Raw genomic sequence first — 23,421 nt, forward strand, 5'->3', positions numbered from 1 at the left:
CCTGTCAGGGTGTCATGCTACTGCGTCACCCCAGTGATTTTGACCTGGATCCTTCTGATCCCAGTCAAAGATTTAAAATGAGCTAAAAATAGGAGAGGGGGATTTGTTTCCCAGCAGCAGCTGAAGAAACTTCTGACATCCCTCGTGCAGTGAGAGAGGGCGGACACCTAAACACCTCAGTGAAGTCAAGTCCTAAGCCCTTGGTTGTGCAGCTCTCTGTGTCTCATTCCTGGGTGTCCGTGCCCTGCAAGCAGGGGAGCTGACGGCACAGTAGGAGCTGTCAGAGCACCCTGTCTTGGACACAAACTCTGTGCATCTTATTTATGGCTTAGGTCGTTGTAGCAGCTTTTTGGAACCAGAGACACAGGTGCCTCTGCCCTCTGAATTGTGGGCACCTTCGCTGCTATCCAGGCTTGTCTTGGCATACTTCAGTTAAGACATGCAAGCTCTTGCAGCGTGTGGTTATTGGTTATCCACACCCTTGCAGGACAGCCTCCTGCTCGGTGCCAGGGGCTGTGGCATACAGCACTGGCGTTTGTGCCAACTGATGGGATGTGAGCAGCATCCTGGGTTTGGTTTCTCCTTCGTGCTTGATACCAGCCAGAGGAAAAAATTATAATCCTGCAAGTATTTTTGCCTTTTTAGGTCTGCTCTGCAGAGTTTACATAAGGCTTGTGAGGTGGCACGGAGCAACAATTACTACCCAGGGAGCCTCTTCCTCACGTGGGTCAGTTACTATGAGAGCCATATCAACTCCGACCAGTCGTCAGTCAACGAGTGGAATGCCATGCAAGATGTCCAGTCCCACCGGCCCGACTCGCCCGCCCTCTTCACAGATGTGTAAGTTGGTCTGGCTCTGCTGAGCCAACGTGTTTGGCCATCAAGCACTGCAGCCTCCAAGTGAGGAGACAGTTTCCACAGGAGATTACTCTTAATTAGGTATTAATGAGGAGGGGTTTCCTGTTCCAGGTAATAAGCGTGCCCCTCGTTAGGTAAACAGCAGCACTGGAAGTCTAGCCCTCCTGGGGCTCCCTTGCATCTCCTCCAGCCTGTATTTTCAGTCTAGTTGTTTACTAGGCCTTTAGGCTCACAGGTCTTTGCTTCTGCAAGGTACGTCCCTTGTTACTAGTGAGAGGGAGGTGTGGTGTACTCCAGTACCTAGGCCTTCCTCTTTGCTGGTTTTGTCCTCTGGTTTCCAGGTCTGGTGTCTCCTGGAAGGAACAGTTTTCTCTGGACTTTGCTCTTACGCTGGCGCATGTCTGAGCGCATGTTTAGAGTAACATGATCTTTTTTCCTTACTCGGTTCCTTTTGCTGTAAAGTGAAGTGTTTACGTATGAACTTCTGAGACTGTGAGCTCAGAAGTATCCTCATAGGCATCCATCTGATACAGCTAAGAATGGGGACAAAGAGCAATGCAGTTTTTCATCGTTCTGAGGAGCTCTGCAAGTGTGGAACAGGACAGTGTATAGGTCCCAAACTGTCTCCAGCTAAATGCTGGGGTGTCTGGTGATATATGGTCCAAAACAGTGGCTGAGGTAGATAGGCAGACAGTTTAGAAAGGCAAAATGTATAGGCTGTATCAACATTCAAGGTTTACAACCCCTGTAATTAGTAATTGCTGATAGTACTGATACCATATAACCTCAAAGGTAGTCTGTGTCCAGATGTGATGCCAAGCATGAGGGCTTAGTTGCTCAGTTTGTAGTAGAAGAAATGGCTTCACTATCCCCAGCTGCTTCCCCAGTATAATAGGGCCATTGGTTGATTTATGCTCTCAGATATTTCCTGCTGTTGGAGTTCAGTGAGTGAATAATAATGCTAAGCAGTTGTTCAGCTGTGAACAAGTCTTCACCCTTGATTGTTTTTTAATGTTCAAGGAGGGTGGCTGAAAAGTTTTGGCAGGCTGTCAGATTAATATTCTCTCGTAGCTTTTCCTATATAAATTTTACGTAACACACCCTTTCCCTAGTGGCAACAATTGAATGATTTCCTGGGGACACCTAGACAGCATTCTCTTAATTGAGTCCTGAAACAATGTGTGAGGTTAAAAGGACCAGGAACTTTCATGATTTTTATTTGTGAATCACCAGCTGGACACTTGTAAAGCAGAGAAGTGTCTGTGCAGTCACCATCCTGGCAGCCCTCCAGAGAAACAGAAAAGTGGTGCGAGATGTTACTGCTGGGTTCCTTCTAAAGGTGATGGTGAGGCAGCTCTGTGCTGCTGCTCTGTTGCAGCTTCCCCTGGTGTTAGTCAGGCTATTTTTGCAGCTGGTGATAAGGCCCCTGGCAGCAGAGGCTGGAGGAACGCACAGAGGCTTAGCTGCCCACGTCTCTCCATGTAAGGAGTTTTGGAGCTGTTACCTTTCCAAGAAAGGTAGGGAGAGGCTTAGATGTTGCTCCAGAGAGGATAATGCAGCCTTCCCAATTTAAATTTTACCAAATACCAGAGGTTCTCTGGATGACTACAATGGATTAGGAGCATTCAGTTGGTCTCTTTCGTATACAACTGGGAATCTAAACTGGTCTTTACAGTCAGCTCAGTTCCCTCCAGCTGAGGACGTGCTTGGGGGAAGCAGTGGAGTATCTGAGACTGCAGAGTATCCAGTCTTTACAATGCCTCTTTAAAAAGTGCCATGAGTCCAGTTTGTTTCCTCTCCCAGTGACTCTGTTCCTTTCTTCCGATAGCCCAACTGAGCGGGAACGCACAGAACGGCTAATTAAGACCAAGTTAAGGGAGATCATGATGCAGAAGGATTTGGAGAACATCACGTCAAAAGAGGTGAGTGGTGAGGGAGCAGCACTGGAATTGCTGTTGTGCAAACTAGAGAGCTCTGTACTTTATGCCTTGAAGAGAGGCCAGAACAAAAACTTCACATGGCTTCCTTGTGTTCCTCCTCCCCCCCCAGATACGCACTGAGCTGGAGATGCAGATGGTGTGTAACCTGCGGGAGTTCAAAGAGTTCATTGACAATGAAATGATAGTGATCCTTGGGCAGATGGACAGCCCCACGCAGATATTTGATCATGTCTTTTTGGTAAGTCTAACAGTGAATTCAAGAGTAAACACTCCTAATGCTTCTTGCTGTGTCTTGGTTCACACAGGGGCCTCTGGAGGAACTTAAAGGAACTCCGAAGGAGAGATTGACTGATCCTGGGGTCACGTACTCTTAAGCAAGACATAAGACACTAGTGCTATTGAACAAGAGCAGCCTGGCTTCTTGGCTGTACTGAACTTGGCCACGTGACACCAGCCAAGCTGTAGACCCTGTCACTAGAGGATGGAAGGGAAAAAGCCTTAGTTCGAACTACTTTTCGGGGCTGTTTCCATTGATGTAAGATCAGTTTTGGAGCTTTAACTGTCCAGGGTACCTGCACGCCAAGTTCTTGGAGTATATGTGTGTTTGGGAAGGGCATAACTACAGCAAACATGGAGGGGAGCTGTTGGGGAGAGTAACATTCAGGTGGAATGACACACTTGTAACATGGAAAACTCTGCATTCGTGTGATCCGGGAGGAACAGAGGAGCTTAACAAAGAATCCTGGAGATAAGTCACTTAAGGAAACAGAAACATTTTGCCTTTTAATGTTTTGCCTGCTTAGTTGCCTTTCGTTGCTGCTGGCGCCTGTCTAATTACTGCACCTTCTGGTGAGTCAGCGCTTCGCTGGATTTCCCAGCCCTGGAGCAATGGACGCAGGTTTGGTTGGGCTGTCTAGCCTATGAGGTTGGCTCAACTTTAAACAAAGCCGTTCCTCTTAGACCAGCTGCCCTTTCCAAATGGAAGGGGCCTCTCCCAGTCTCCTGGAGCTTAGTGCCATGGCTCAGAAGGGTGGTGTGTGTTAATATGAGCGCTCCCAAGAAATTGTGGTAGGGTAGAGCCAGGAAACTTAAAGTACCTGCGATGTAATGGATTTTTTTTTAGCAGACTATGTGTTCTCTGGAGAGAGAGACCTGTTACAGGCTTACAGTGCTAGTCAAGAGCAGTACAGGCAGTTCGGTCCGCTGCAGGGCTTGGAGTCTTGGCTCTGAGTGCATTTAATGGGAACAAGACCTTTAAAACAAGGCTTGCAGGCAGCACCAAGGAGAAGAGTTGTGGCTAATGTGTGGAATAGAAGTATTTGCAAAGCAGCTCTCTGCGGTGAGGAGTAGTGGTGTTGGGGCTGGGCACCAGCTTAATTCAGCAGCGTGTATACTGCAAGGCAAAGTCGTACAGTGAGGTCTCTGGAAGGCATGGAGCTGCTTCCTTCCAGGTGGAGACAAGAGCCTTGTGGGATCCCACTTAGGGAGTGCTGAAATAACTAATCAGGAAATAAGAGACCTGATGATGTTGGTGATTGTGGATCAAAGGACAGGAGAAAATGCTTTCACCACTGCAGCATTGTTCTCCATACCTGTGGAAATTGGTGCTTCCTAGGCCTGAATGAAATTATTCTTCCTTGGCCAGAAAGAGACAACCTGAAGTTAACTAAGGGGGAGCTAGGGTAAATATGGCAGGGGTCAAAATATGTCTGTTGGCAGGTACTGAACAATAAGAGCCCCCATAGTCCTCCTTCAGATCATGCACAGCTCTGGACTTGCTGAGACTGACCTGATCCGTAGCTGAAGGCAGTGGATTCTGTTGGGATCTGGGCTGCCCTGGCATGCAATGTTTGCCCCTTTATTCTGCTCGAAATTCAAGAGTGCCATCTGTGCTGAACCCTTGAATGGTGCCCAGCTGCTTTTTGTTTGTTGTATTCCTGAAGTGTCAAGACAAGACAACAGGCTTGTCCCCAGTAGCTACCAGAACAGTAACGCAGCCCTTTGCTGTGTGTGTACACCTGGACGTAGGCTGTGAGTGCTCAGGGCTCTCTGCAGGTGCTGGCATGGGCACGAGTGTGTGCCTGTGAGTTGGAGCTCTTGGAGCTCCCCCAGCTTGGACACGGGGTGCCTATGCACGCTTCCTGGGGCCAGCAGCAGCCCATCCTCTGGGTGGACACTGCTGCTTCTGCAAGAGCAGGAGATTCTGGCTCTCAGGCTGATGGGGTTTGCAGGCAGGCGGTGAATGTGCTCCAAGGGCCGGCTCTCCCTGGGGCAATGTGGGAGCCTGTGCCATGGGAGCTGCCATGAGCAGTGCTCTTCCGCTGGTGATGGCAGTGCTGCCTGGGTCCCTCTTGCTTATTCCTTCATCTGAACCATCTTTCTGTTTAGGAGCTATTTTAGGGCAGGGAAGCAGATAGCTTGTGCATCTTGAATTTTGAAGGAAGCCTTTGAGTGGTTTTGTCCTCAGTGAGGGTTTTTGTGTTTGAGCAGGAAACGAGCAGCTTGGAGGCCCTGTGTGTGCTGCAGAGAAGAGGGTTAGTTAGCCAGGGTTAAATGTGGTTATTTCTCTGCTCACACAGGCTTTGAACGTGGGGAGAAGAGGTGTAACCCAAGTGAGCTCTACAGTGTTCCTGCCTTTGATGTGTGAGATGGGTGTTTCATGTATAAAGAGCACCCGGATGGTTTTTAAATGCAGGCAGTGGGGTAGAGCTGTGGGGTAGAGCTGGCAGCAGCCTCCAGGGAAAGGGTGGAGTGGTCTCGTCTTTGCTGAGGTTGATTTGTCAGCGGCTTGCAGGAAGTGCCAGCATATGGTGCTGGGCTCCTGCTTTGCAGAGCTGCTTGTAGCTTCAGAATAGATCTGGTTAATGGGGCGAGATAAGGTGCTGAACAGCAGCTCTGTTACCACTCTTTTGTGTACCCATTTACTCAAAAGACCCTCGCTCTCCAACACATGGCTGGCCAGCTTCCTCCTCCAGTTCACTGGTGACAGTCCCTCCCTCCCTCCCTCAGTTGTCTGGCCATGCCTTCCTTCCGGCTGATGTGTCCCTTTGTGTGTTCTCCCTGCAGGGCTCAGAATGGAATGCCTCCAATCTGGAAGACTTGCAGAAGAGAGGGTAAGTAGCTTCAGGCCATCAGCTTAAAAGCCTGGTCTCAACACTTGCCTATGCAACCAACTCTATTCCATACCTGCTGTGTAACCTGAGTCTTACTAAAGGGTTTGCAGATCCAAACAAGCTCTTGCTTCCTCCAAACTCCACGTCCCACAAACAGGCACCCTAAAGTAAAAGAATCTTGTTCCCTGACCTTGACTGACATCCCTTTGGCGAACAAAGGAAGCCAGCAATCTCATAGCTACAAGTAGCAAAAAGCTACAATTACTTAACTGGATGCTGCGTCGTTGGCTCTGTGCCCTCTGCTCCAGCCCGTTGTTCTGGACTGAGGTCTCACAATTACAGAGGCGCTTTGGAGCCTGGACCTCCGGACTGCGGCAGGAAGGAAAATCTGTAAAAGAGCATTTGTTGCTTTGAGTGGGGCCCAGTAGGAAGTGAAGTCCTGTAGCTCTCAGGTGGGTTCCTTTGTCTCCTGCCCTTTCTACCTTTCAGGCTTAAGCTTAGAGTGTCCTTTCTCTAGGCCAGCTGGATCTAAGTACCAAGATTTTGCAATTAAATCATTATTTACGGGTTTGGCTTATTTGTGCCAATCCAGTGGAAAAAAACTAATCACTCTGCTAAATTGAATTGATAGCATACTTCTGTGCCTCGGAGGATCAGCCTGGCAAAACTGACTCTCCTCATTCAGCTCAGGGTCTGCTGCCATTTCCTTGGGTCAGACAGGTCCTACTTGACTGCCAGTGATCTCATACCTGCTAGGGAAAAGGGAGTGCTCTTGTTCTGACTGATATCCCAGCATGAGTGCAGTTCATAAGCATCTTAAGAGTAACCCTCACCTAAAAATACTGGATGTAGTGTACATAAATACCGTATGCTTTCTCTAGCAGTTTCCTTTCCAGAAAATTTAGGGATAAGAAATAAATCCTCCCCAGTGGCTCATTGTCTGTTACATCTCTCTGTAGTTATTTTATGCATTTGTTTAACTGTGATATTGCTCACGAGCTTCTGCCTTCAGTCTTCCTGTGGTGTTGGTGCAGCAGGAGGAGAGATTCACAAAAGGGCTGTGAGAAAGTGTCCAAACACTAATTGAACAGTCTGTGCAGAAGCTCCTGTGACACAAGTGTTGCTGGCGCTTAGGATAGAGAGATGGTGGGCAGGCAGTGTAACGTGACATACTGGAGAGGAAGTTTCTCTCCGGGGTGGATGGAAGCCCTTTTATCAGAGGCTGGGCTCTAAGTTGCTCAGCAAGACCCTTGGTCTGTGTTAGCCACTGCTTCCTTGCAGTCCTGGTTTCCAAGGAGGTACGTTCAAGGCTGCAACTTCAAATGCTTTGAGTTTTGCCACTCGCAAAGCAAGGCAAGGCTGTTGTGTAGCAGCTGTGGTGTCTCTCTGAACTAGCTGTGTTCTGCACACTCTGCATGTTTATCTGCTGTCTGTTTCCATGCAGGGTGCGGTATATTTTGAATGTGACTCGAGAAATAGATAACTTCTTCCCTGGACTCTTTGAATACCATAATATTCGGGTATATGATGAAGAAGCAACAGATCTTCTGGCTTACTGGAATGACACCTACAAATTCATCTCCAAGGCAAAGTAAGTCTTTTCAGAACAGAACAAACACATTTAGAAGATGTATACTAAGCATTTTATGTTTTCCCACTGATTTTCTTAACTGCTTTTCCTCCATGCCCACCTAGGATCAAAGCATTTTCATCTTGTAGTTTCTATCTAAGCATTAGGGTTGCCTTCCACAAATGTTCGTTCTGGCGGGTGCTTGTGCAAGGAGCAGGTAGGAGTAGTGAGGGGTTTCTGCCCAGTTGCAGTCCCAGCAAACAGTGGAGGAGATCATTCCTGTACTAGAGAGCTAACAGTTTGCCTTCTGCTTAGGAAATGCAATGGATCTGCAGAGGTACTGGTGGGAGGAAAGGGCAGTAACAAATGGAGCAGGGTTTAACAAAAGTAAGAAGCAAAACCTTATAAGCCAAACACAAACATAAGCTGTTCCCTGCCTTGTGAGGTTGTACAGTGAAGCCCACAGTCTGGAAGTGATTTCTTGTAGTGTAATGCTCCAGAGCAAAGTCTTCCCTTTAACAGGAGTAAATGCCTGTGTAGGTCTCTGAGCTGTCAGCTACAGAGAGTAATCTGATAGCAGATGCTGAAAGTAGGGCCTTTTTGCTGCAAAGAACTGCATCCCAGTTATGAGCTGTCTCCAGTTAATTCAGCAGCCTTCTTAAGGGAAAACTGGTCAGAAAGCAGATTGGCGTATGTTGCCTTTGAAGTGTTACTGCCATTACAGAAGTCTGTCATCTCTTAACTATAGGTGGTGCTTGCAATGTCTCATAGCCTTTAAAAGCTGACTTGTTTGAGTATGGCTCAAGACTTATTTAAGATGATAGGGCTGCATCAAAATGATGATAGGGCTGCATCAAAAGCAGTGTGGCCAGCAGGTTGAGGGAGGGGACTCTGCCCCTTTACTCCGCTCTTGTGAGACCCCCCCTGCAGTGCTACATCCAGCTCTGGGGCCCCCAGCATATCAGAGGACATGGAGCTGTTGGAGCGAGTCCAGAGGAGGCCACGAAGATGCTCAGAGGGCTGGAGCACCTCTGCTCTGGAGACAGGCTGAGAGAGCTGGGGCTGTTCAGCCTGGAGAAGAGAAGGCTCCGGGGAGACCTTCTAGCACCTTCCAGTACAGGAAAGCTGGAGAGGGGCTTTTTACAAGGGCATGGAGTGATAGGATGAGGAGGAATGGTTTTAAACTGAAAGAGGAGAGATTTAGATTTGATCTTAGGAAGAAATTCTTTACTGTGAGGGTAGTGAGACCCTGGCCCAGGTTGCCCAGAGCAGCTGTGGCTGCCCCCTCCCTGGCAGTGTTCAAGGCCAGGCTGGATGGGGCTTGGAGCAACCTGGTCTAGTGGAAGGTGTCCCTGCCCATGGCAGGGGGGTTGGAACTAGATGATCTTTAAGGTCCCTTCCAACCCAAACCGTTCTATGATTTCTTTAAAAGACATCATTGTATTCCCTTAAGTATTGATTTTGAATTGTTGTCATCCTCAGAAGTATTCTCCTGCCCAGAATATTTTCCATTGGGGTTAAACTGTTGGGCCTCAGTACTGTGTGTGAGGTGACAGAAGTTAATAATCTTCCACACTGGGGCAATTACTGTACCCCCTTCATTGCCCTGTCTGCTTGTTGTGTTTGGGGTTTTTTTTTAATCACCAAAAGCATTGCAATGTTTTGACTAATTTGATTTGCAAAGTTGAGAAAGTCTTAGAGCAGTCTAAAGGCAGCTATAGCCCAGCGTGCCCCAGACAGTGCAGACAGCTCTCAGAGTGTCTGGGGAGCGTGGATGCAGGTACAGGCTCAGACAGCTGCGAGCAGCTGAGGTCTGAGCTTGTCGAGGCACATGACTGTGTGTGCTCTGTGGCCTCCTGGTTTGTCCTGGGGGAAGTTCACGTGGCTGGCAATCCAGAAAACCGAGCACTTAAAGGAGAAAATTAAAGGTGCCAAACCCAAATTCTCTCAGCCTGCCCCGTGCCAGTGCTGCCCAGCACACGGGGTTCACAGAGAAGGGCCATAGCCTTCCTCCTCGTATTTCACGGCAAACACATGTTTTTTAATTCCTTGGAACAGGGTGCTGGCTGCCCTTTCAGGCTCTATACCAGCCTCGCCAAGCAGAGGAGCTGCTCATTGCGCTCAAAGGCACTGTTTGCTTTGCCTTCAGTAAGAAAAAATTGAGTTAAAGCTGAAGGATCTTCCATGTGATTGCAGAAGGGTGCTGCACTGCAGCCATCATTTGAGGTCTCTGCCTCCAGCCGTGGGAGGTCATCTTTTCCACTCGCTTGCATTTGGACAGGTACCGAGGTGAAGGACTGCTACAAAGAGAGCGAGGGGGTGAGCTTTCTACCTATAGCCAGTCCTAAGAAACAGTGGGATCAAGAAAAATCTGCCAGGTTGGTCCGTGGGGCTTTAGGCTGGATTTGCACCTACCAGTGTCTCGAGAGATGTGGATAGAACCTAGGCTGGGGTTTCACACACCTGGCTAAAGCAGTGTTGGTCTTGTTCAGCCAATTGCCAAACCCAATAATATGCTGTCAAAAGTTTGCAGTAGAAGAACATCTTTGTGCTAGAGGCTGCCCCGAACTGCTCAGTATCTCCCAGGGATGTGTTTCTAAACTGTCACGCCACGTTTGTGTGGTAGATGCCCTTTTTTATTTGGAATACTGCTTGATACCAGTTGGGCTGGGTTCAAGGATGCCTTATTAGTCTTTAGCAGTCTTCAGAAATCTCTGCAAACAACTGATATTTGTCCAAGTTGTGACAAAAGCTTCAGAAGACTTGTTCTAGCAAAATCTGTTACGAATATTAAGACCTTGTTCTTCGCTTTCTTTGTGTGTCTTGCTCCAGTTTATAAATTGGATTATCAGATCACATCCCAGACTTCAACAGTGGCCACGGCGTAGAAAATGTGTTTGATAATGCCCTGGTAAAGAAGTTGCTATTTTCTTAAGCTTCTTAGAGGCTGTTTTCTAGTTAATGATCCTCTTTTGTCTTTCTCCTGCTTCAGGAAAAATGGTTCTAAGTGCCTGGTGCACTGCAAGATGGGAGTGAGCCGCTCGGCATCCACGGTGATCGCCTACGCCATGAAGGAGTACGGCTGGAACCTGGACAGGGCTTACGACTACGTGAAGGAGCGGCGCACCGTCACCAAGCCCAACCCCAGCTTTATGCGGCAGCTGGAGGAATACCAAGGGATCCTGCTGGCCAGGTGAGTGGAAGGATTGACCCGGATTACTGGGATAACACTTAAATGATTGACTCCATTATTTTAATTAGAACTTTCACTGCTGCGTTATGTAAGGTCGTGATTGTCTTGGGAAAGACAGCGCTCTGTTTGCGTGGGGTATCTCAGCTGAGCCTGGGAAAATGGGTGTAATAAAGAGCTTTCAGGAGGCTGTTTGGCTTCTAGGATGGCTGTTTTTTGGAGAGTAGCGTCCCATGAACTGCCATCTGAATGCAGCGTTCAGAGCTGCACAGCCTCCAGCAGAGATAAATGATGTCCCTATTGCTCGCAACATCACTTGGCAGAGAACTCGCTTTGTCTCCATCTCAGCCTTACAGTTCCCTGTTGACCATGCCCCTCCTCAGCAGCTGGTCTGGTTTTATTTAGATCCCTTCGGTAAGTGTTGCTGTTAGGGGAGGGGACAGGATGTTCTGTGCATTGCAACAGCGGTGTTTATTCCTGCGTGGAGTCCTGAGGCTGGCCTGGAGCTGGGCCTGGGTATGGGCAAGCGTGTTGTAATCCCAAGCCTATCACCTGATCAGCAAAAAGACATAAATATTGCATGTTTCTGAGAAATCCACTTGTAAGCTGTGTTAAGCAACGTCTTCACGTGATCAGCTGGAAGGAGGTAGTGATACTCTGTGTTTTGCCAGATTACGGTATTTTGTTTAGGATCCTGGTGTGCTTTGCCAGGGAGCAGATCTGAAGCAAGCAGAATTACTCAAGCTGAGCCTTCTGCCACAGGAGGTGGCTCTTAGCATGTGTAATTATTTCATAGCTTCTTGGTGCTGCTGAAAGGTGCTTGCCTTATGCTGTGGTTTACAGCAGCTCGGGCACTCGTGCTCTCTTTAGGGCACGCTTCCCACCTCTGTCCTCTGCGTGGTTTTGTCCCTTTGGGTCTGTCCTCTCCACTTGCAGAGACTTCCTTTCCCTTTTTCTGTGCTGTCTTATCGTTCCTCCTTTGCTCTCCACCTGCTCCCAGCAGTCTGGCTATCTCTGCTGCTGGGCTAGGTCTGAATTCCCAATTTTTACACCAAACCCCTGGTGTAAGCTCCTCCTGTCACTGAGGTGTGCTGCTGCTTTCCCTCTCTGCACAGATTCGCAACCTGAGGGCCCTCCCAGCCTATTCCCTGATCAGGTGCACCCACAGGGTCTTTGTCCTCCACCTCTTCCCATCCCTGCCTTCCTGTCCCCCTACTCCCCAAGTGTTGACTGCCATAATGACCCTCTTTCTCTCTGAAAAAGCAGCCGAGTAGTATGGAGTCTCAGGATAGATCACAGTGGAATAGATATTTTAAGAAATTGTGCTCTCCCTTTGAGACAGACCCCACACCTGCCTTTGGTACCTTGTGTGACACCAAGCATGCTGCTGGCACCAGTTAATAAAGGTCAGTGCTTAACTCTGAGCCAGAGGTGACCTTACCAGTGTGGTGTGCTGTGTAGCACTGAGCAGACTGGGAGATTAGATCTCGCTGGGGTAGACTGGATGGAGGAAAAGAAGCTTTTCAGATGTGGAAAAACGTGCCAACGTGCTTTGCAACAGGTTGGTGCACACCTGTGAGGAGCCCTGGGCTGGGAGCAGCTGGTGTGTCACATCTTCAAGCCCTCAGCCCTGCAGTTGGTTTAGGTAACCTGTCAGTCTGGTAGTTGGGTGGCACACCTGCAAAGCCACCCTGCACAAACATTTGGGTTAAGGATATTTTTTTTTCCTGTCTTCCAGTAATTTATTTTTCAGGAGGTAAATCTTTCTTGCTGCCATCATTTATATGGTGTGTGGCTCCCCTCCCGCTTAAGCACACCGCTGCTCCTGACCTACTCTGCAAGTCCCCATACAGTGGCACGAACAGGATTACTTGTGAGGCTTTAAAAATGCAAGAGCAGTGCATTACATCTCTGTGTGCAAGACTAAAAAGCCTGCAGTAAATGAAGCTTCACTGAAGCAAGGAATGGCCTCTCTTATGCAGTTCCTTTCTCAGCTCCAAACTCCTTTGTTCCCTGTCTTCTCTGTGTTATTTAGCTTTGCCCTCTGGCCACCTTCTTTATTGCTGCAGTATTCCAGGACAGGTTAAAAACCAAAAAACCAACAGATTCACTCTCATGTGACTGCTCCAATTTCAGAGGGAAGGTATGTGAGGGCAGCCATGTGCTCACACTATCTAGTTACAGTTTTGTGTTGGGGTTGTAGCAACTGGGGTATGTTTTCCAGCTGTAAAATGAAAACCCCCTGCCTGCTTTTACTCACAACAAGAAGCGTGTTTTGCTCTTTGGGACTGTCATACCTTCCTGGGGTTAAACTGTCCCCTTCCTCTGGTGACAGACACAGGAAGGCCAAGCCAGCCCTGTTTCTTTTATTAGTTATGGATAAGTTATAGGAAAACAGTGTTTGGGATCCCCTATGCCTTGTGCAACTTGTGAATCGACAGCAGTAGTTGTATAGCGGGGCCTGGAGAGCTGGCTGCAGCGTGGTGGGAGGTGTGGGGGGCTCCTGCTCCAAGGCTGGGGGGACACGAGCTGGCCAGCCCTGGCGCTGTCCCCAGACCTTGCGCTGTGCCCAGCACGCCAAACACCTGGGCTGCCGTGGGCTGTTCTCCCCACTCTGGGAACGCTGCCCAGCGAGGTCAAGAGGTGGCTGCGGGCTCTAGGAAGGGGCAGGGACTCCTGTTCGCTGACCCTGCTTTTAGCACCTCTTGCAGGTTGTAAGACTGGAGGAAGTGTGAGATTAAAAGTTAATGCAATAGACCTCTCCCAGCAGTTGTTGACTTCTGTTTTGATTCTCAGATCAAGGCTGTGCTAGGCAAGTTTGGTTCGTTCATGCATGAGGGTAATTTTGACTTTCAAAATCAGGCGTGCGGCAGAGTGCGGATTTGAGCACTGAAGCACTGGGGTGGGGAGTGCCCTCAGAAAACATCAGCATCTTCTCCCCAGGTTACATGAGCAAAGACGTGAGAAATCTTTGGCATCCCATACAGAGCCTCAGCAGCAACCTGCCTCACGGACAAGCTGCCGGTGTCAAACCTTGCTCCAAAACCCGTTAGAGCATGTGCATGCCAGAGCAATGCCTTTTGGCCTCTAGTCTTGATCCCCCTCTCATCTGAAGGGACCTGATTCTGTCCTGTGTCATACGTGAAGGTTGTAGCTGACTTACGAGGTTGGAAAGCTAAATCTGTGATGGATTATTTTCCTTAGCTGTTGGGCACCTGCAGCTAAACTGGTACATTGTAATTAGTTCAACAGCAGCTGTTAATTAACACTGCAGCCAATGGATGTGTCTGGGAGCGCCCGCTCACGCTAGCCAGGGACTGGAGAGGTTTTGCAAGGTCTCCTGTAGATCCAAGGACCTTTCTGTGGTATCTGCTCTCCTCCTAGGGGCAAATGGTGGAAGCACAGCCCCGTGGCCATGGTGGCTCAGCAAGGCCCTTGCAGACATGGCTACCTGGTGTGGTTTCACTGCCAGAAGTTGCCTCCTTTGCTCTCTGTAAGCCGAGGGGCATGGGCTGGGTTTTTGGCAGGTGGAGATTAAGGAAGGTGGTACAATGCCGCTGGCAGTTGCTTGGCCTTGTGACTGCTCAGACCTTCCTGAAGGGGCTTTCCAAGAGCTGGAGAACTCTTGAGCTTCCTTCCTGTGAAAGGCAGGTGATGTTTTGGGCTGCTTGTTGACTGTTGAGGATGTCTCCTGTGTTTTACACACACCCACATCCACTGACCCCACCCTGCCTCCTTGGTTACCAGAGCCCAGCTATTGGTCACCAAAGCTATTCAAAGAAGGAGCCACAAGGGAAATTGGACTTCATTCAGTGTCCACCATCCACTCACGTCCAGGCCTAGGCACCCTGTCTTTTCTGGTCGTTGCTCACCTGCTAGCAAATGAAAAAGTGCTTGCTGGCTGAGAAAGGACCAAATTCGGTAGTCAATGAAACATTGCATTTGTTGAGTAGACTGATAAAATACTGCTGGGGAGCATGTGTGTGTGGAGCAGAATGGTGCCGTGGGATTTATCTACTGGGAAGTGGCTTGTTATTGGATCAGCTTCTCCAGCAGCAGGTTTGGCCCTGAGCTGTTTAGGTGAAGCTGCACTTGTGGTCAGTGACTCAGTACTTGGCACGGTTTTTCACGTAGGTTGCATCCTTTTACAACAAAGTGGGTCTGGCTCTGGTATGTGAAAACACGACCCAATGTTTTCATTTGCTTTCCTTCCCCGCAGCAAACAGCGGCACAATAAGCTGTGGCGCTCGCACTCGGACAGTGACCTCTCGGACCATCACGAGCCCATCTGCAAGTCTGGGCTGGAGCTGAACAAAAAGGAGATCACCACCTCGGCCGACCAGATCTCGGAGGCGAAGACCAACGACAACCAGCAGCCGATGTCTCCCATCTACTCAGCTGAGCTGGACAGGGAGCAGCAGCTCCCAGAGGACGCAAACATGATCGAGGAGATGTGTGTGAAGGAGAGAAGGATCCACTTAGAGTTTACGTGTCGAGACTTCCACGCTGAGCAGATGGAGGACAAGCTGAACCTGAACAATATCAACGGCTGTACAGCAGGATGTTGTGTAGACTCTGTCCCCCCTGATAACTGCCGTGCTTCTGAGGCCTTAATGCAACTCCAGCACCCCTTGGAAATAACGGAGTTTCCTGATTTGACAGTGGACGATCTAGAAAAAGATGCTCTTAAGCCTGATATGAATGTGCACTTGGTTCCCATGGAAGAATTCACTTCGTGCTTAAAAGACTTTCCCCAATCACCAAACCAAAATTCCCCAAGTCTCCAACAGAATCCCCACCCCGAAGTGACAGACCTTGGTTCAGACAGGATTGATTTCTTCAGTGCTTTGGAGAAATTCGTGGAGCTTTCCCAGGAGAGCCGGTCACGCACCTGCTCCCATTCCAGGACGGAGGAGCAGGGGAGCGGAAGGAACGGGGTCTCCAGGGTGTCCGTGCTGGAAGTGCTGCCTGCTGCGGATGGGGGTGCAGATGCTCAAAGGAACAGCTGTGGGAACTCTCCTCAGGCATCGGATGACTCTTCCACAGATGAAGAACAGCAAAAGGTTAAAATAACTTGCTTGTTTTTTAGGTACTGCTGCTTGAACCTGTCTGTGGGTAGCTCTCTTGCTGTGGGGTTGCTGTGGCCAGAGGATTTTCTAACCCTGGCTTTCACTGAACAGTGTAGCTGTTTTGGGGAGGCACTGCTAGATGCTTCCCCTTTTCTTCACTTCTAGCTGTTTGCCCTTTCCTGCACTTTTTCCTTAAACATCTGTTTGCTGGCAGTGGCAGGGCACCGGCTGAGTCGACCTTGACCTGACCTGCTGGGCTGTTCTCATGAGAAACTTACTTTTGAGTTTTGCATCAGGAGAGCAGATAGGTGGGACTTGACCCACTGATGCAGCCAAACCCTGAGCAGCCGAGGCCAGCCAACACCCCCAGCCTGCGTGGATATTTATCTGACTTGAGAAATCCACCAAAGAACGGGACAAAGCTGGCACCTTTCCCTGCACCAGCATTGGGATTGTAAATCAAGGCCGATGCCGAGCTTCCACTGCTGGAGAAAAAGAATGAGCCTGTCCAGGCCTGGGGTGATGGGATCAGGCATGTCATGGCTCACTCCTCTCATGGGTAGAGGTGTTCCTGACAAAATTTAGTAACCTCTGAATTGAGGTACCTTTCTCTTACAATGGCTTTGCACCCCCAAGGGCTCTCACGGGGACTGATGATGTCTGGGGCCATCATTTTCTGGGAGCCTCTCTTATTTAAATTCCACGCTGCATTGCTTGAATCTCTTCCATCTCCATGTGAGGCAATAAAGCTCTTCCAAGGAGAATAGGCCGACGCTCTCTCCAGTGCTTTGGCAGAAGGAGCGTCTGTCTGCATGGATGGGGGAGCCTCTCTGGCCATTTTCCTCTGGGAAACCAGAGCGTTTCAGTGCTCGGTCGTTCTTTATGCTGGACTTCTGTTTGCTCCCGTACGTGAGCAGAATCTGTCACGTTTTCAGTTCAAAACTGCACTTTTAGCAGCATTAGGATTTTTTTTGTTAATGGGACTTTAATAAAAAAAAAAAAGAATTTCCCTTTGGAATTCCTGGTAATTAAATAAAAGTTCTTAAATCTCAGTCTAGGTGAAAATCCAGCCTGGAATATGTTAAATGCAGTCCCAGAGACAATAATGCTTCTACGTTAGTGATCACAGCACTTGTAATCTACCCCCACGCACTGGCACGTGCGCTCTTTGTTCCTTTGGGGACCTGCACCCCCATTTCCTCTAAGCTGCTGCCATTTGCTGTGTGTCGGCGCAGCTGGTCCACTTTGTAATTCTCCTGTTTCTGTGTTGCAGGAGGTCCCTGAGCTGCCTAGCGCAGGCCATCTCACGAGATCCCACTCGGAGAATGCCATTTCTGTGAAGGAAATTATCACAGAGATCGAGTCAATCAACCAGGGAGCAGGACCTGTCCAGCAGAAAGAAGGTTCAGCGAACCTCACCCAGACACCAAAGAGGAACACAGTGCATGACCTGCCAGTGGAGGCGATTTGGGCATCGGAAAGGGTGGAACAGAGCGAAGGACCCTGTGCCGGACACGAGGAGAAGGAGAAGGACCCTCTGCAAGCTGAGCAAGAAGCTGCCCCCTCTCTGCAGCCGTCTTCTGGTAAATCAGACCTGGAGGAAAGCAGCCCTGGTGGGGAGCAGCAAGAGCCTTGCGACTCCATCAACCCCGAGCCCAAGTGGTGCCCCGGCTCCGTCCGACGAGCCACCCTGGAGTTCGAGGAGCGCCTGAGACAGGAGCAGGAGCACCAGCACGCATCCCCGGTGTGCATCTTACCAACCCGCAAGAACTCCAGGAACGACTCTCCTGCTGCCGAGCTCCTGCCGCGGGGGAAGAGCGAGGAGCCGCCCCTGGAGCTGGCTCCGGGGGGTGACAGGGCGCGGGGGCCAGGCGCTGAGGAGCTGCTGCTGCCTCCCCGGGCAGAGCTGCCTGCGCCCCTCGCTTCCCCTGCGCAGGAGTCCCTGCCTGCAGAGCCCAGCCCGGGGCCGGAGGGAGCGGCACAAGAGTACAGGACAGTGGTCTCATTTGATGGGCCGGAGGAGCCATCCCTGCCCTCCCTCCTCCCAAAGAGAATTGAAATCGTTGAATACACTCCCACAGTCAAGCCTGCAGAGCGCCCCGACGCAAGCTGTGAGCAGGGCGGGCTGGCTGCGGCCGCCCCGTCTTTAGATGAAAACTTGAACCCTTCCTTGTGCTCGGAGAAGGCACCGGCCTGTCTCAGAGCGCTGGCGCTGCCGGAGCACGCGGTACACAAGCAGGCCACCTTCACTGTGGGCAGCCCCAGCGAGGAAGGTGGGGGGTTACCTGTTCACCTCGGTGCTGCTTCCCCCTCTGCCCAGGTGACCTCTACGCCTTCGGCCAGCTTAGATCGCGCTTCTTACCCCTACGTAATGCACCTGGAAGGCGTCACGGAGCAGAGCACGGGTACAGACAGTGAGCCAGTCACACCGTGTGACATTGAGGGAGACGCGACTCTCCCGTTCAGGGACAGCCCCGAGGCTCTCTGCAGGGGGGGTGCTGGCACCTCGAGGCGGCTGAGCGGCGAGGACTTCACCAGCCAACACGCTGAAAACATGGACCTTCTGGACATCTCTTTCCTGTGTTACAGCCTCCCCCACAGCTCCAGCAGCCACAGCGTGGAGGAGCGCAGCAGCAGCCCCGGGCTGGTCAAGCAGCGAGCGAAGGAAATCGAGGCTCGGATCCGGCACGCGGGGCTCACCACACCCTCCCACATGAAACGCTCGGCATCCTTGGCCAAACTGGACTGCCTGGACCTCTCCAAGGACGACTTATCTGAGAGGGAGTCAGCCTCTTCCGATGCCAACCCGGTGCTTCTCACCTGCGTTGCCCTCGGTCGAGGCTTTGGTGGGGGGAGGTCGGAGAGGGGCTCGGAAGGCGCGTGCGGAAAGCATCGCCTTTCCTCCCCAGAGCCCGCCAGGCATTTTGTGGAACAGCTCAGAACAGCCGAGTGCATTGCCCAGAGCAAGCCGGTGGAGAGGCCGCTGGCTCAGTACGCCAAAGAGTGCGGCTCCAGCCAGCAGAGCTTGTTACCCAGCGCGGATCCGACGTGGACTGCCTCCGAGGAGGGCCCTCCCCTGCTCCAGGTGCAGGTCCTGGACTCCTTGTCTCCCACTCGAGGTCTGGCTGTCGCACCCCGGCAGCAGCACGGGAGAACTCACCCTCTGAGGAGGCTCAAAAAGACCAATGACAAAAAGCGGACAACCAATCCCCTCTACAATACTATGTGATCCTGAGCCCTCGGCCGTGATTTCTTACCGGGAACCCGTGGTGGTGCGTTCACACAAGGGGCAGGTGTAATATAAGGAACATGCACTTTATTGGTTAATTTTATATATATTGTCATTTACTGTTCCTGGCGCACGTAGGTGTGGGTTGGTTCTTCTGTGTGACTCTGACTGCAGGACTGTTTGGGTTTTTTTAAGATTTTTAACTCCGATAACCTCAAATGTTCTTTTTTTTTTTGTTAGTTTGTTTTAAAAGAACACCTTTATCATGCGAAAATTTATGTGGGCTTGCTTCGGTGAGGTGGAGTTTTGCTTAGAACCAGATCCTAGTTCCTAACTTGAATTTTCCCCATGCCTTGAAATGGTGCTGGGCAGTTGTTGGGGTGAGAGCCCCCCTAAATGTGAAGGCTGTGCCAAGGTCCCTTTGTTTGACCTTTCCTTTATTTCTGCAAACTGGAACTCCACGATGCTGGCAGATCGCTCACAAAGCTGCTTCAGGACAAACCCCCCGGGCTCGGTTTGGCCGGTGCATCCCCAAATGGAGGACCCGGGGGTGAATCCTCCCGGCGGATGGGCCCTGGGCAGCCTGGCACCGGGACGAGCGCTCCCCTCCTGCTGGGGGTCACGCAGAGCCCAGGTCGTGGTGGGGTGGAGCAGAGCTCCTCGCCAGGCTCACCCCTCCTCGGGTGCGAGGAGGAGACCCCCCAAAGCCAGAGTGTTCTTTTAAAACAAACGCCTCATTAGGGTTTTAACCCTCCCGTTACTTGAATACTGCTGTGGGCCTCCCAAGTTCATGGCCATACCATCTGTCCTCTGCCCTCCTGCTGCCTCCCCTCTGCCCCAAAGCTGTTCTTCTCTCCTCTGCCTGACTTTGCCTCTGCCACGCTCACAGGCACCCCTGGTCACTCCCAAACCTGGTATAATTGTTACACGACGTGTTTGCCCCTACTGAATGCAAAGCTTTGTCCTCTCTGCTGTCACTCCTGACACTCGGCCCGGAGGGAAGTTTTCTGGAAGTTTTTTCTTTTTTTGCCTAAATTGTATATATGGTATTTATATAGAAATTTTTTTTTGGTCGTTTCTATGGGGTTTTTTTTTAAAAAAAAGGGCAAGACTGCATTCTGTAAACTGGAAAACAAACCCACCTTACGCAAACTCAGTGCTGGTCATTGTCATCTGCACAGAACCGGGAGTGGATCTGACACCGTAAGCTGTCTTCCCTTTCCAGAAGCGAGCCTTGGTGCCAGCCTCTGCCAAACGCGTCCCTTCTCCTCCCGCCCTGCGTGAGCCCCTGTCACCCTCTGCGGGAGGGCACCACGTATCTGCCCGCCTCCCCCCTGCTTGAAGCAGGGTTCAGAAGTGCCGGTCGGCCTGGAAAGCTGCCGACCGCTCGGAGCCATTCTGCAGGTTCTTGCTTCCCCGGAGAACCTGTGTGTGAGGGGTCTGCTCCAAATTTCAGCAAATTATTTTACATTTTCCGGGCAGTTTGGCTAAATCAAAGCTCCTTGTTTCCAGCAGTGTGTATCAGCAGAGCTGTAGGAGCAGGGAGAAAGGCGCTTGGCCGTGGCAGGAGAGCTCTGAGGCAGGGCTGGAGCAGAAGAGTGTGTCTTAGCTGGTGCTTGGCTCCGGCCCAGACCTGCCCTGCGGGAGGAGTGGAGCGGGGAGAGGACGCAGGATGGCTCCAGCTGCTGCAGGCCCAGCGCAGAGCGTGCGGGTGGGAGGAGCGGGGGCAAGGCCGTGCCTAGAAAGCAGCGCTGGTGCCGCGGAGCCCGGCGGGCTCCCGTGGGACCAGCTCGTGCTGAGGCGGAGGAGCGCGCTGGGGAGCGCGGGGCAGCGGCACGCGTCTGCCCTGCGAAGGGGCGTCCCTCACCCCCCAGCTTGCCCGCAGCCAGGAGCAGAGGATAGACGAGCAGTTGGCAAGGTAACCCCACCTCACTGCCCTCCCGTAGCTCCCGGGCTCCACAGCCCAGGCACGGGGCCGTGAGCGTGCCTGTCCCCTGTCCTCCTCCGGCTCCTTGAGCTCCGTCACCTGGAGCGCAGCCTGAAGTAGCCCAGCAGGGCCCTGTCTTGGGTCAAATAGCACGTCATCCCCGGCCATTTGAGTCACTAGAAGTCACCCAAGTCCCTGGCCCAAGAGGCCAAATACTTCTTTGGGACGCTGAAAGACATTTGGCTTCTCCTAGCCCATTCCAGCTGGCTTCAGAGCTGGGCAAGCAGTGCGGAAAGGCCAAGTGGCTAATGTCATCTTGTGAAGGGCAGTTTCAGTCCTTGCCTCCCCCACAAACCTCACCAGACCCCTCTGCCCACTGTTCCCGACCCCGAGGACGCGGCTGCCTGCCCCTCCACAGGCAGAAGGGACGGGGTGCCACCAAGCCTGCCCTGCATTGGAGGGAGCGTGCTTGGCTGGCAACACGTCCTGGAGCCAAGGAGCTGCCCAGGAGGGGAAAGCCCTGTGCATGATTTGTTCCCTTGAGAAGGGAGGAGGAGGAAGGGGATCAGATTGAGGTTTCTTTGCCCAGCTTGATCTCAGGAGGAATGCCCTATAGGAAGGCTCTTCCATGCAGACCAGAAATGCTGCTTCCTTGCAGTGCTCTGCTGCTGTCTGGGTGCTTCAGCTGGAGAGAGCAGCGAAGGGGCAAAGGCCCTCGCAGGGAGGTGCTTTGCTGTCCGTGTGTCCTTGGCTCTGGCCCAGCACCACTGTGTTTTTTCTCGGTCGGGGAAGGTGGTTCTCTTGCAGGGTTATGAAGGCCGTGGAGGTCTGGAGGCTCTGACCTGGCCGGCAGAAAGGGGAATGGGCTGGAGGGACACGCCGCATGCAGCTCTCTGGGGGCCCTCGGTCCTCCTTGGCCAGTGTCTGGGCAATGAAGCCACCAAGCCACTCACATCAGAGCTCTCTGCCTGGGGACGGTTGTCCCTTCTCCATGCTGGTGGCTCATGGGTGGGTGGTGGCTCGCTCCTGGTCCCTGTGGTGGCCCCATGAGAGCTTCTTGTGCCCCGCAGGGAGCAGCACCTCCAGAGCGCTCGGCAGCTGGCGGGCCTCGCTGAGAGAGGGGTTTTAGGAGAAACCGTGTTGGTTTAAGGGCATTTTTGTACAAAGGAACCGTTGTGGTCTCTCGCAGAGCCCTCTCGGAGGACGCCTCATTGTTTACATTGACTCCTGTACAATATCTTGGCCATCCCCCCCCTGCCCGCCCCGTGCCCGGCTGTACTGTACCCTGTGAGCCTTGCACAAAGGATAGTGTGTGCGTGAAACTGGTTTTTACACTGCGTTCTGTTGCACTCGGTGGTGTGTGTGTGTGTGTGTGTCCGGTCTGCTTGAGAAGTTGTGACCTGTACAAATCTCTCCCCTTTCGGCCCTTTCCTGGGGGCACGGTCCCAGCGGGTGGCAGGAGGGGCAGGAGGTGACGCCGTTCGTGGCTCACATGGATGTCAAACAGGGCAGGGGTCAGCTCTGTGTCCGCTGCCAGTGAAGACCCTGTGGCAGGTATCCCAGCCCAGCTCTGCTGCTGGGCACCTCCTGGGAGGGGGGAGCTGCTGGGGTTCAGCGTGGGCACTGTGCCTGCCCGGGGGGCTCTCCCAGCCCGGCGGCAGGAGAAAGCCATACCCACCGCAGGTCCCCTGCTCCCGTCACGCATCCTGCCTTAACCTGGTCCTGGCTCCATGCAAACCCCCGTGCTGATCCCTAAGGGAGGGACCCCCCGAGCCCTTACTGGTGCGGGGCAGAGGTGGGCACTGGCCTGGCGCAGGGGGGGTCCGGGCTGGGCAGGGGGCTCTCGGTCGCCCTCCGGCAGTGCTGCCAGAGGTGCTAACAGCCTGCCTGTGCTGCAGACACCTCTGGTGGCACACGAGCAGGTGCCAGTGCCTTTATTTTCCTTTATGGAGATGTGACGTCCATGAGCTGATTTGTAGGGATGGCCCCAGGGCTGGGCAGTCCGGCCGCAGCGTGTGCTGGAGCACGAGCCCTCGGGGATGGCTGGCGGTGGAGCTGCGAACCGGGGAGGGCAGCGCTTCTGTCCGCCCCTCCTGGATCTTCCTTGGTGGCTGGGATCGTCCCCTTTCCCCCTAAAGACTTTATGACTGATGTGCTCAGCTGTTTTTAAATGTGAACTCGTGCACTGATGTGCAGATTCAATGTTCTTGTTACCGAATGAATAAAGGTTTATTTTGAAGATGACGCGGGCGTGCTGCCTCCTGTGTGGGGTCGGGAGGGATCCGTGCTGTTGTCGGAGCACGGGGCGGCACCGGGGGACTGGGGAGCCGCAGCAGGTCTGTTCACTCGCGTCCCCTGCGAGTGTAGATGGACCCATCCTGTCCCCAGTGCCCTCCTGTGCAGGGGCCGAGGAGCCGCGTGCCCCAGCAGATGCTCTCCCAGCTCCTGCTGCGTATGTAAAAGTGTCGGGGTGCTGCGGGTCCCTCGCTGCAGGCAGAGGGGCTCTGGGGAGGGGCCTGGGGTTC

At 52.1% G+C, this 23,421-nt stretch overlaps 1 protein-coding gene across 2 annotated transcripts in view; it reads left to right on the forward strand.

Annotated features, from left to right (window-relative positions):
• The window catches only part of SSH2 (slingshot protein phosphatase 2), a 102,948-nt gene extending 79,808 nt beyond the window's left edge, over window positions 1–23,140 (forward strand). For both annotated transcript variants that reach the window (XM_068415881.1, XM_068415880.1), the window contains 8 exons: window positions 646–840; window positions 2,687–2,780; window positions 2,908–3,036; window positions 5,865–5,911; window positions 7,356–7,502; window positions 10,474–10,674; window positions 14,891–15,734; window positions 17,014–23,140. In XM_068415881.1, coding sequence (XP_068271982.1) covers window positions 646–840; window positions 2,687–2,780; window positions 2,908–3,036; window positions 5,865–5,911; window positions 7,356–7,502; window positions 10,474–10,674; window positions 14,891–15,734; window positions 17,014–18,969 — 3,613 coding nt within the window. In that variant the 3' untranslated portion in view covers window positions 18,970–23,140. The remainder of the gene's footprint in view (window positions 1–645; window positions 841–2,686; window positions 2,781–2,907; window positions 3,037–5,864; window positions 5,912–7,355; window positions 7,503–10,473; window positions 10,675–14,890; window positions 15,735–17,013) is intronic.
• The last annotated feature ends 281 nt before the right edge of the window (window positions 23,141–23,421 follow it).

Source organism: Nyctibius grandis, chromosome 18 (genome assembly GCF_013368605.1).
Source record: "Nyctibius grandis isolate bNycGra1 chromosome 18, bNycGra1.pri, whole genome shotgun sequence".
Taxonomy (NCBI): Eukaryota; Metazoa; Chordata; class Aves; order Nyctibiiformes; family Nyctibiidae; genus Nyctibius; species Nyctibius grandis.